Genomic DNA, 11,420 nt, shown 5'->3' with positions numbered 1-11,420 from the left:
CATGACGTTTCAGCACTACACATGTTGCTGGCAGCATGCCGTGGGCTGGCTGGATGTCATCGCTGCGTTCCATAGTGGGTCTGCAACGCCAGCACTGTTGGCGTTTCACAATGGGCCTGCAACGCCACATTAGACTGGCGTTGCAAGAAAGAAAAAACGCCATGGTAGACAGGCGTGTCACTGTTGGGCAGCAACGCCAGCACTGTTGGCGTTTCACAATGGGTCCGCAACGCCACTTTAGATTGATGTTGCAAAAAAGAAAAAACGCCACGGTAGACGGACGTGTCACTGTAAGGTAGCAACGCCATGGTAGACAGACGTTGCATAGTGGGGCAGCAACGCCACAACTTGTGGCGTTTCTAAAAGGGTCAAATCGTGAAATGCTTTCAAATCTGGTTCATTTTGTGCTCATGTTTAGAAAAAAAGGTTAAAACAGTGAAAAAATCCTCGAGTATCGATCTACTCACCCCGTCAAAGAAAAAGCCGATCTATCTATTCCTGAAAAATCAATCATGTACATATGGGTCACTATACTTGAGCTCCGCCGGAAACACCACAGAAACTCCCTTCGTTCCTAAATATAAGTCTTTTAAGAGATTTTACTAGATGACTACATACAAAGCAAAATAAGTGAATCTATACTTTAGAGTATGTCTATATACATCCGTATGTAATCCTCTAATAGAATCTCTAGAAAGACTTATATTTAGGAACGGAGGGAGTATATGGTAATATGGAAGACGAGGAAGGACTACCATTTGTGTTGGCCCGTTGGGCGTTGGCCCATATACACGGCCCACACAGTATTTCTTGTGTAGACGGCCTTTACTGTCGAATACAAACATGATCAGCCAACAAGTTCTATTTCCCCCTCAAAAAAAAAGAAAAAAAGAAAGACAAGTTCTATTATAGCACCGTGCGGCAAATTAATATGTTTTGCTCTCCGAAAGAAACAAAAATGTTGTCAAGTTCATTATTTTTTAAGATAAACCGAAGCTCAAAATGGGACATTCAAGTTTTATACAACGTCTAAAAGTATAAACTTCACAATGCTGGACTTTAGTTTTTTTTTCCTCTGATATAGAAGGGTCTCCCTCAATTTCATTTAATAGAAACCATATTACATTGAAGCGCGAAACATGAAAAGACCTCATCTACACACCCAAAGTTCCAAAAAAAAAAAATACAGATTCCCCCGATTAAACAGCAGACATGTGGAACACTAGCTTGGCCATGTACAAGTCATTTTAGCTGAACACATGCAAAGCTTACATCATTTTCCCTTTTGCAAAGGTTTGCCCTAGACTTTTCCCCCCTATTACTTTGTTTATTGGTGATTTTGAACTTGAAGAAGCCAAACTAAATCATGAGCCTGGGTACCATCCCTGATTGTTAATTACAGTTTTTCCTCAGGGGAAAAGGCAAAGAAAAGGAAATTACAGCTTTGAGTTGGCGCGGCTCAACGTTGCTTCAATGGTTCCATGTGGCTCATCAGTCGGCATGTACACATCATCAGCAAACTGTACATAGAAAGGATTCAGTTAAAGTGGGTATGACAGGAGAGTTCTGGGGCAAGTATAATTGCAATACATTAAACATAAATACAGCTCAAGAATGTTTTTCATCTATACAATTGCTAATATACATGATTCTGAAACCAACCATTAGCCCTAATAAGAATAAAACAGTGTGGGGAGGGCAGGCAAACAGGAGTACAGGACAATGAAAATGTGGTGCCCATTGTTCTCACCTTCACCAATCCAGGATTTTCTTTCCCCCCTAGGTTCACGGGAAGAAAGTGGAGGTTTGGCATCCTAAGCTGAACGGATGCTATGTCTGGGAACCTGGGAGTTGACATCATATGTTCAGGCATACATAAAAGTAGGGGCTAAATACGGCTGACAAAAAGCTACAGTCGGTAAGAAAATAATGGCCAAATCTCAAAGCCGCGAACCTGGTAAGAACTTCCCTAGCCATGAGGTATAATGTATTCTGCACTGATGGACTATACACACCAACATCAGGAGGACCAAAGAATGTGTCTGCGAGAACTTTCTTCACATCCTGGTATCTTTGTGTGAAGCAAAATGGCTTTGACGGAAGCTGGGAAATATCCTCGAACGGATACCTGAACACAAAAGAGAAAGCATGATGGTAATCAATTGGACGGATCCTGGCATATTTTTTCATTTTAAAGACTAGGAAATTGTGAATCATGACTTGTAACATGAGCTCATATTAGCTTGAAAACTCAAAAGATACTGGCAACAGTACTTGTAAAGAACTATGCTGTCGAAGACCAACAGCAATAGAAGTGCTACTCCACTGGACAAACAAGCTGACAGTTAACTTTAAAATAGTACACTTGATTTGTCGCCTTGAATTTAAGAATTACTGAATTACTATCAAGAATAAACAAAGGGTTGAATGACTATCAGCATTGTGGAAAAGAGAACATTTCAGGAAGATGGGGAAGAGTGACCAAACCTCCACCAAGCAGTTACTTCTGTTGCTACGATTCTTTCTCTTGTTTCAGGAAGAAGAGTGTAGCGGTCCCTCACGAATCCTTCAAATCCAGACTGAGATAGATAGTGACGCGAATTTAGTATTTATTACTTGCACCTGCCTAATTCTGTAATCACTTTTGCTTCGGTACAACCCCCCTCCCCCACAAAACGTATAAAGGAGAATGTATATCCACCTCGTATTATACACTCCTTATATAGTATACGTATGACGGCCTATAGTGTACAATACGAGGTGGGTATACATTTTCCTTTATACGTTTTATGAAGGAGGGGGTTGTACCGAAGCACACCTCTTCTGTAATACTAAAGTAAAACAGTCCCGCTTCAGCTCAAACTAATTACATTATTTTGCTTAGGTGACACTACATCTAACAAAGTTCCTGCCTGCTGGCATGTTGCATTTATCCCCAAGAACATGAATACATGACATATTGACATAGCTGTAGCATGTCCATTCCTATTCCAACGGTCTTCTACAAGGACTGCCTCATATCCCATCAACATGGGGAAAACTTTTGGTAAGGCTACATATATCTTCCTAGTTCCCCTTTTTTCTTTTTATTATGCAACTGGATAAAGATTCTAGGTCATTAAACACACTGACATGAGCGAACCAACACCGCCCCGCTCGGGCGTGGCGACGGGCGAGATTTCACCTACCGCCATTAATGTCAATTACTGCCGCCCACCGCTCACCCTCGAGCTGCCCCACCGCCCGTCTCCACTTGGCCTCGAGCCTCCCCTCCACTCCCAGCCTTCGACGCACGGCGACGATTCCTATCCGTCAGAGAGTCGTGACTGCATCGGGTGCGTTTCCTCTCCCTCGGCCGCTCCCCATCTCGATGGCGGGCGAGAGAAGAAGGATCCGGGTGCGGCGACTCCGCACGGAGATGGTGTCGCCGCCGCGGGCTCTAGGCGCTCCAACTCCGATAATGCTGCTGCCATCAGCAGAACTTCGGTCGGCGGAGGCCCGTGCGGAGATGATGCGGGTGGTTCGAGGGAAATTCCCGGATCGAGCAAGTTGGCCAGGGGTGATGGTGGAGATAATCCGCATGGCAACCTTCGCGGAACGAGCTCGTTTCTGCGGCGACGATGGAGGCATGGATTACGAGTTCGTGTATTGGGCGATGCGGGAGGCGGAGGCCACGGATCCAGGAGTGGCGAGGAAGTGGAGCCGATTCAAATCGTCGATTCCATTCCTCCTCAACATCAATCCCCCGTCGGTGCTGGAGATATCTCAGATTCCTCGCGAGGAGCTGCCGCCGGGGATCGATCCTCCTCAAGCCAGTTGACCTCGCGGGGCCCTGGCGGGCGTGCTTCGCGGCGAGGACGTCGGGCGGGGAAGGAGCTTCATCGCTTCGAACCACCGCCATGGCCAGGAGATCGAGGTTTGGTTCTTCCTCATCGCAATCGGGTTAGTCGATCTTTCCCTTTTCCTTTCCGTCATGTATTTTCAATGACTGGTTCTTGTGATCTTCTGATCACTGATGTGGGTGAGAGGAATCAGAAGAAGGCCCCGTGCGACCTTTTGGTTATTGCTGGGGGTAGTAGTCTTACTTCCGATTTGGATTCAGATAAGATTTCTAGGGGGATTTGTATCCCACCCAATATCCCTACATTAGGATCAAACAAGCCTGGAGGTTTGTATGAGTTGAGGTAATGTTCTGATGTTAAATCAGGAAATCCCTCCTCTGCTTCTGTGGATGATGCTGGGGATTGTAGTTGTAGGATTGTTCCTCCAAAGATTGAAGAGGAGTTCGGTAGTTGTATGGCACTAGTAACTGGGTTTATACCCGAGGACAAAACTTCAGAGATGATAGAACTTTCTGTGAATCCATGTCAAAAGATAGTTATTCCTGCTTCTGCAGATGGTGAACACAAATCTGGTGACTCTGTTTGCGTGGATTTGAATGGAGATGAGCTAAATGAGAAAGAAATTGATATAATGCGCGGGTCAGTGATAGATTGTGAAAAAGTGGAATTTGAGGAAAGTAAAAAGGAAAGTAAGCAGGTTGTTTCTGCAACAGTGGGAGCTGAGTTGGATAAGAATATAAAAGACTGGACTCCTCTGGGGACAATGGCAGCTTCTAAGCCGTTGATCAGAGGATCTGTGGTGCCCAGGAAAGCAGGAAAGAAGAATACGCCTTCTGGGCCACATTACAGTTTCGAGGAGGAGGTGGCTGATTTTTATGGACAGCTCTGGGTTATCCCTTCCCCCAGCCGCCGCCAGAAGAGACCCAAACCTTGTCTGCCCCCTCCAAACCCTAATTTCCCTCTAGGAAGTCGGTTGTTCTGGATCAGGAAAGACAAGTTCAGATCTGGCTGCTTCTCTGTAGAAGACTGCTATCCTGTAGTTCACCCTGGTAGATTTGACCCCATCCCAACTGAATTCCAGATCGATAGTGGGGGTTTGTGCCCTGGCAAGCTTTCTTTTGTGGGTGCTGTGAAGAAGAAGATGGATCAAAGAGGGGGACATCGAGCTAGGAGACAGCCTCCAAAAAAAGGGGATCAGGGGGCTACCTCTCATCCTCCTGCTGCTCCTACTGTTCCTGCTACTCCACCTCCAGTTCCTTATTTTATGAGTGGTAAAGGTCTTAAGCAAGGGGATCCTATATCTCCTCTTCTTTTTAATTTAGTTGCTGATGTCTTTTCTAAGATGTTATTCAAAGCTGCTGCTCAGGGATTGATCTCTGGTTTGCTTGACTATGCCATTCCTGGGGGGTAATTAGTCTTCAGTATGCAGATGATACTCTCCTCTTTTTAGAGGACTCTGTTGAAAAAGCTAAGAATTTTAAATGGATTTTGTCCTGTTTTGAGAATCTTTCTGGGATGAAAATCAATTTCCACAAAAGTGATCTAATTACTATTAATGTTGATGAGTACAGGGCCAAGTCTTTTGCCCAGATTTTTTGCTGTAATATAGGATCCTTTCCTATTAAATATCTTGGGGTGCCTCTTCACTATGATAAGTTGAGGAGGGAAGACTTGCAACCTTTGATTGATAGGATCATCAAGGGAATTTCTGGTTGGTTGGGTAGGTATCTTACTTTCAGGGGGAAAATTGTGCTGTTATGTGCTTGTATTGTGAGCATCCCTGCTTATCTAATGGCATTTGTGAAGTTCCCTAAATGGGCTATCAATGCCATTAACTCCCAGATGGCTCACTTTTTGTGGGGCAATATGGGGGATCAACATAAGTTCCATTTGGCCAAATGGGGTTTGGTGTCTAGAAAGAAGGATTTTGGAGGTTTAGGGATCCCTAATATTAGAGATTATAATATGGCATTGTTGGCTTCCTGGGGAAAAAGATTTTTTAGGAATAATTATGGGGACTCGAAAAATGTGATTGCTTATAAGTATGATGTGACTTGTCCAAATATCTTTTGGACCAAAACAAAATTTGGATCTCCTTTCTGGAAAAGTGTTTCCTGGGCTTTACAAGCATCTAGGAATTTTTATCATTGGAAAATTGGAAATGGTGCTAATATAAGTTTCTGGCATGATGTTTGGGCTGGGGAGTGTTCCCTTAAAGTAAGGTTTTGGAAATTGTTTGAGATCTGTAATCAACAAGAATGTGCTGTGGCCCAAGTTTGGGATGGGGTGACACTTAGACTATCATTTAGAAGGTGTGTTGATCATAGTGGGCTAAGTGATTGGGGAATGCTTATTAATCATATAAAGGATTATCCTTTATCTGATTCTCTTGATACTCCTGTTTGGGATTTGGAATCAAAAGGCATTTACTCTGTTAAGTCTTTTTATAAGTGTATCAACTTTGGAGGTGTGGTATCTCCTTTTGGAGACTCTTTATGGAAAACTTTGTGTCCTCAGAAAATACATGTGTTTTTGTTGTTGTGTTTATATAACAAATCCTTGACTAGAGATAATGTGGCTAAAAGGAAAACAATTGAGGATAAGTCTTGCCTATTTTGTAGTGAAGATGAATCCATCCAGCATTTATTTTTTGAATGTGTGAACTGTAACCTGATTTGGGATATTATATCTGATTTCTTTAAGATTTGCAGAATAAGTTGCATTAGTGAGGTTGCTTCCTTTTGGAAAGTTAATAAACAAAAGCCTGTTCTTAACTTGGTAATTGCGGCCTCCTTGTGGAGTATATAGAAATTAAGAAATGAATTCTGTTTCCAGGGGCGCAAATGGAGAAGTCTGGACTGCAAAATTGTCAAGTTAAGAGGGATTTTGCTTCGATGGGAAGTTCTTTGTGGCGCTGCTCAGCAAACCGAACTGAAGCAGTTCATTCGTCTGCTGGACAAGCGTCGGGGGGAGATCCTGAGGATTGCTTGGCGATGATCTGAAGACCTATCCTTATCCTTAGTTTCTTTTCTCCCTTGGTAGTTTATCTTGGCTTGTAATAAATGTAGATTACTTTGCACTTTCCAGGACAGCTTCCTTTGTTGGGGTCTGCCTGTGGTTATTTTCGGTTGATGTGTTAACTGTTGTGTAGCTGGTTTATGGGCTTTTTCTGCTCCATTTATAAAAAGTGGGGTAGGGGGGGAAACCCCTTTCGTTCAAAAAGAAATATATATCTTCCTAGTTAATAATCTCCTATAAATCTCTATCATATCAGAACTCATAACTTATTCAACTATGTACTGCAACTAGCAAACTCAACCAGAGTTCGAGAAATATGCAGAAATGCATTTCTTTGTGAATGGTGGCATAAGGACCAAGACAAATAAGTGAAATAAACACCTGAGTTGTCTTTAGCAAGGAGTATCCTTGTATCCCAGAATTTATAAGCAGGCTTCCAGACTTCTTCACAGTGACCTCAGTGGTGTGCTTTTCAGAACCAAGTTTGAACCCTGCAAAGGAGTCCATTGCATAAGTTATATCAGATAACTCTCAAATAACTCGTCAGGGAGGGATTGTTTTCCTTTAGCATCGCATTTTGCAATAGAAGCTATCTAAATGTGAATATTTACCATAATAAATGTGAGAAAGTTATTTGTCAAAACAAAACAAAAATCAGCAAGTAGTTGATGAGAAACAGTCTGCTCGATTATCATAATCCTCCTTTTTGACTATCAGTGGATCTACCAGGAATCTAAGTTTTAAGGAGAAAATGGAAGAGATACAGGTAAGGGTACTGTTTATGCACCGCACTATTCAACTTGCAACCGCAATGATAATGATGTGAAATTATTTGAGAGCTCAATAGGAAAATTATTATTGGCCAATAGTAACTATATGACTAAAGATGAGTGGCTCTGGTATTTAACTTATTGGTTAAGTCCCATTTGGTTTTGTTCTCTAATAATAATGAAATACATTTCACTAGTTAGAAGAGGGATTCCAAACAACATGCAAATTTGTGCATTACACTACTTAAATATTCATTTGCCGATTAAGTATTAAGTAGTATATGTTTGGTAAAAAACAGTTAAATGATGATTGTGCATCCTCATGCTAGATAAAAGCAACATGATGTTTGTTGGCACTTGCCAACATATTCTACCTGGTTGGCTGAGTTGTTGATAAATATACATTGCCAAAGGCTTTCAGTATGCATCCCTTTTCTCTAGCTTTACTTCAACTGCTACTGCTTGTTGATCTTTACAATGTCTTTCAATGCATAGACTGTGTAGCTAAAAACTGTTCATAATGACCGACAGGGTGTTCAGAAATGTGGAAGAAACACATCATAAATCCTAATGGCCTAGAACAGCTGCAATTCAGCCAATTTGCACATGGATCCAATACTGTGCTGATCTACAAAAAGAGGCGGATCAGCACTTCCTTTAGAACTTTAATGGCAGTTGACCACTGAAACAAGACTTGAGGATGGAGCATTTGTCACATTGTTTTATGCTACTTCTTTCATATAGATCGTAATCAAGTTTAGCCATTCGGGGATGTGCAGTCACTAGCATCTTATCTCTGCTTTTACATACCCAGCCACTAATTGGAAAGTCTGTAATGTACTCCCGTATTGTTAAGTAAAGCTGGGGGTTTGGCCCTCCTGACTTGGCTGCCATTTGAATGGAACTTACTGTGGCTTCATAAAGGCACACTTTACTTACTACGCGAAAATGCTGTTTGGAGCTCGGCCTCCATGGAGGCCACCAAAATTCATCAAAATTCATATTTTATATTTTAAAAGAAATCTGAAAAAAAGTGTAGATATACATGAAGGCAGAACACAGATGTTTGTAAATTTTCAGGACGAAATACGTCGAAACGAGGGTTGTGCAAAAAAGACAAATCTATAATTTTTTAACACATGATACTATTCATCCCAAAAGTCCATGAATTTATTTCTTTTGCACAAATCGCATCTCAAGGCATTTCATCCTCAATTTTTGCACACATATACATTTCATCCTTGTATAATTGCATATCTTTTCTCAGATTGAAACCGGAAAATTTGAATTTTTATTTTTTTAAAAAGAAACGGGCTCCATGGAGGCCGAGCTCCAAAAGGCCCTACTCCTTACTACGGCACAAGTAAACAAAAAGAGTAAGCGAGAAAACTCTCCTCACCATGCGAATGGGGCTTCCCGTCCACAGCCACACGCTCCCATGGGCGCTCCACGATCGTCACTGTAGCCTCCGACACCTGCTCGAACAAGAACACTTTCATAAATGGCCGGGTTCCAGCGTTTTTATACAGTAGAACACACCATAAATGGCCGGGAAAAACTCCCATCCCCACCACTCCGTACCTGCGGGTACAGGGAGGTGAAATGCCTGCCGAGGATGACCGCGAATTCCTCCATGGACACCACCTCCGTGCACTCCTTGGCCTTCACATACACCTGATCAAGCAAGCAAAAGGCGCAGCGGATCAAGGGACCAGGGCCGGGACTGACCGGGGAGCACCGCCGGGCAGGGAGAAGGGAACGGAGAGGAAGGGGGGCGCACGGTGTTCTTGATGGAGTCGGTGGCGACGATTGCGGAGTTGTCGTCGGAGGTGTAGGAGGGGAGGCAGTCGGAGACGACGCTGACGGCGACGCTCCACTCGACGAAGAGGTGGCCGCCGGCCTCGGCGGGGCGGCGCCACACGCGGGAGACCCGGACGCGGGACTTGCCGTGCCTGCCCTGGAGGTCGAAGCGCCCCGCCATGGATGGGGATCCGATCTGCAGCACTGGGGGTGAAAGCCCGATGCGGATGCGGATGCGTGTGTCGCTGGCGGAAGTGACGCGCACGGGAGTGCTACTGCTTCTTTTGTAGAGGGAGAGGGAGACGGAGACGGAGACGGAGGGGATGTGGGGACCGCGCGCAGTCGGCCAGCGAGATGCCCGTCGCGATGTCACTCTCGCTCGTAGGCACCTCGGAGGGGATCGAAGTCGAACCGATACGTCCGTCTCTCACACCGTTATGCTGTGCTATGGGCCGCTTCGTCATTTATGGCCCGGTCCACGTTGCTTCGCGTGTATCTTGCCCAAATACCTAAATAAGAAATGCGTTTATTGCCCAGATACAAATGGGAATACAGATGGCACACTTGGCGCCAAATCGGTGGGGGACTGCGCCAAGTGGCCTGGTACACACGTGAACAAACCGCTGCTTGCACGCTGTTTCGGTATAGCAGCTGCAGCCCACTGAAACGATGCAGCAGAGAACAGTGACACTCTGTTAAAAGAAAAAGGAGTGACACACGGAAAATAACTATAATAAATCATAAAGCGGCTACCGCTTCTGTCGAAAAACCCGTCGTGACTTTTTTACAGAAAGGTCCCTGCCTTTTTATGTATTCAACCCACAGTCCCGATGTACATGGTCATCCCTTCCTCTTATCCACTCCCACGCGACCCGGTGCGTCGCTCGCAGCTCTCCTTCACCTCCAGCGCTTCGTCCCGGGCCGCCCCGCCCCGCAGCACGCCGCCACCCCATCATCACCTCTAGCGCGCCGTCCCGGGCCGCCCCGCCTCGCCGCACGCCTCCACCCCATCTCCACCTCCAATGCGTCAGCGCTGTCCCGGGCCACCCCGCCCCGCCGCATGCCTCCACCCCATCTCCACCTCCAGCGTGTCGTCCTACCCCGCCACATGCTGCCACCCCATCTCCCCATCTCCACCTGAAGCAGTAAGGGAGGCCGACGAGATCGACCATGCTCGGGGCTGCAGGTGCTCGCGACGCTGCCACTGGCGACGCGACGCTCCGACGAGGCATGGGGCAGGCGAATCCGAGGCGAGGCGGATGGTCGCCGGCAACATCCCATGGAGCGACGCCGGTAGCCCTCTGTAGATGTCGCGGATGCCGTTCTTCTTGTAGATGGTTTGGATGAAGTGTCGAATGCCCTTGAACTGGCGGGCGTCTGTTTGGCCAATGTCGGCTGCAAGGCGGGTATGAGCTATGTCCAGTGGGTAAATGATCACCAGAGTGGTACATCCGGCGGCGGCTCAAACGATGAAGTTGGTAAGGGCAATTGATGTGAACTTATTGTCTGCTGAGGTTCCTACATCTTTTAGTATGCTTCTGTACAGGTCCTGCAAGAATAACCACAAGGGATTTATAAACATCAGATAACCATAAGATAGTCTTTCAGAGTTTAATTAATAGTCAATCCAAAATTTCACATCAATATCATGATCAGACTGGGTGTAGTTTCACGCTTGGCCCTCTACATAACTCCCTTCTCGATACTCATCAACTATGCATTCAAGCTTGCAACACTAATACAACGAGCATGTCTGTATTGTGAAATTGCAGATACCACTATTTAAAATAAATTGAGTGGACAAAAACACAAATAATTATTCTAAACCCTTGGTTATGCTTATTATGACATTACAAGTTGTAGTACACAATTTCGTTCACCATTAGGATCTAAGATGGCAGATCTTCATTCCCTATAAACAGGTGCTAAGATAAACATTTAAGATATTAACTTCAGCTCACAACTGTTTCCCTCTCAAATCAGTATACAT

The 11,420-nt window shown here is 44.8% G+C and overlaps 2 protein-coding genes across 4 annotated transcripts; one reads left to right on the top strand and one right to left on the bottom strand.

Moving 5' to 3' along the window:
* Nucleotides 1-1,227: 1,227 nt before the first annotated feature.
* LOC123444818 (uricase) lies at nt 1,228-9,813 on the bottom strand. The gene is made up of 8 exons (XM_045121670.1): nt 9,411-9,813; nt 9,212-9,304; nt 9,030-9,105; nt 7,242-7,351; nt 2,488-2,579; nt 1,955-2,128; nt 1,751-1,844; nt 1,228-1,520 (listed from the first exon to the last, which is right to left on the bottom strand). Exons 1-8 carry the CDS (start codon nt 9,609-9,611, stop codon nt 1,437-1,439), a joined length of 924 nt encoding a protein of 307 aa, XP_044977605.1. The 5' UTR covers nt 9,612-9,813; the 3' UTR covers nt 1,228-1,436.
* LOC123444816 lies at nt 2,592-7,064 on the top strand. Of its 3 annotated transcripts, none has more exons than XR_006631029.1 (2): nt 2,592-5,113; nt 6,678-7,064. XR_006631029.1 is itself a non-coding variant. In XM_045121669.1 (2 exons), the coding sequence occupies exons 1-2, from the start codon at nt 3,133-3,135 to the stop codon at nt 6,837-6,839; spliced, it is 972 nt and encodes a 323-aa protein (XP_044977604.1). In that variant the 5' UTR covers nt 2,593-3,132; the 3' UTR covers nt 6,840-7,064. The 3 variants fall into 3 exon arrangements, 2 of the variants coding, with proteins under 2 accessions (XP_044977604.1, XP_044977603.1); XM_045121669.1 differs by having other exon boundaries at nt 2,593-3,942; XM_045121668.1 differs by having other exon boundaries at nt 2,593-5,113.
* Nucleotides 9,814-11,420: the final 1,607 nt, after the last annotated feature.

Source organism: Hordeum vulgare, chromosome 3H (genome assembly GCF_904849725.1).
Source record: "Hordeum vulgare subsp. vulgare chromosome 3H, MorexV3_pseudomolecules_assembly, whole genome shotgun sequence".
In the NCBI taxonomy this organism is placed as follows: domain Eukaryota; kingdom Viridiplantae; phylum Streptophyta; class Magnoliopsida; order Poales; family Poaceae; genus Hordeum; species Hordeum vulgare.
This window is presented reverse-complemented; position numbering and strand designations above follow the sequence as displayed.

Bases quoted from the DNA above. Each gene is read 5' to 3' on its own strand.
- LOC123444816 (XM_045121668.1), top strand. From the start codon at position 4,297: ATGGCACTAGTAACTGGGTTTATACCCGAGGACAAAACTTCAGAGATG. The intron at 5,114-6,677 runs GTAAAGGTCTTA...TTCTGTTTCCAG, and splicing joins AGTTCCTTATTTTATGAGTG to GGGCGCAAATGGAGAAGTCT.
- LOC123444818 (XM_045121670.1), bottom strand. From the start codon at position 9,611: ATGGCGGGGCGCTTCGACCTCCAGGGCAGGCACGGCAAGTCCCGCGTC. The intron at 9,106-9,211 runs GTACGGAGTGGT...TTGTTCGAGCAG, and splicing joins TCACCTCCCTGTACCCGCAG to GTGTCGGAGGCTACAGTGAC. The intron at 2,580-7,241 runs GTGTTTATTTCA...TATCTATCTCAG, and splicing joins CCTTGCTAAAGACAACTCAG to TCTGGATTTGAAGGATTCGT.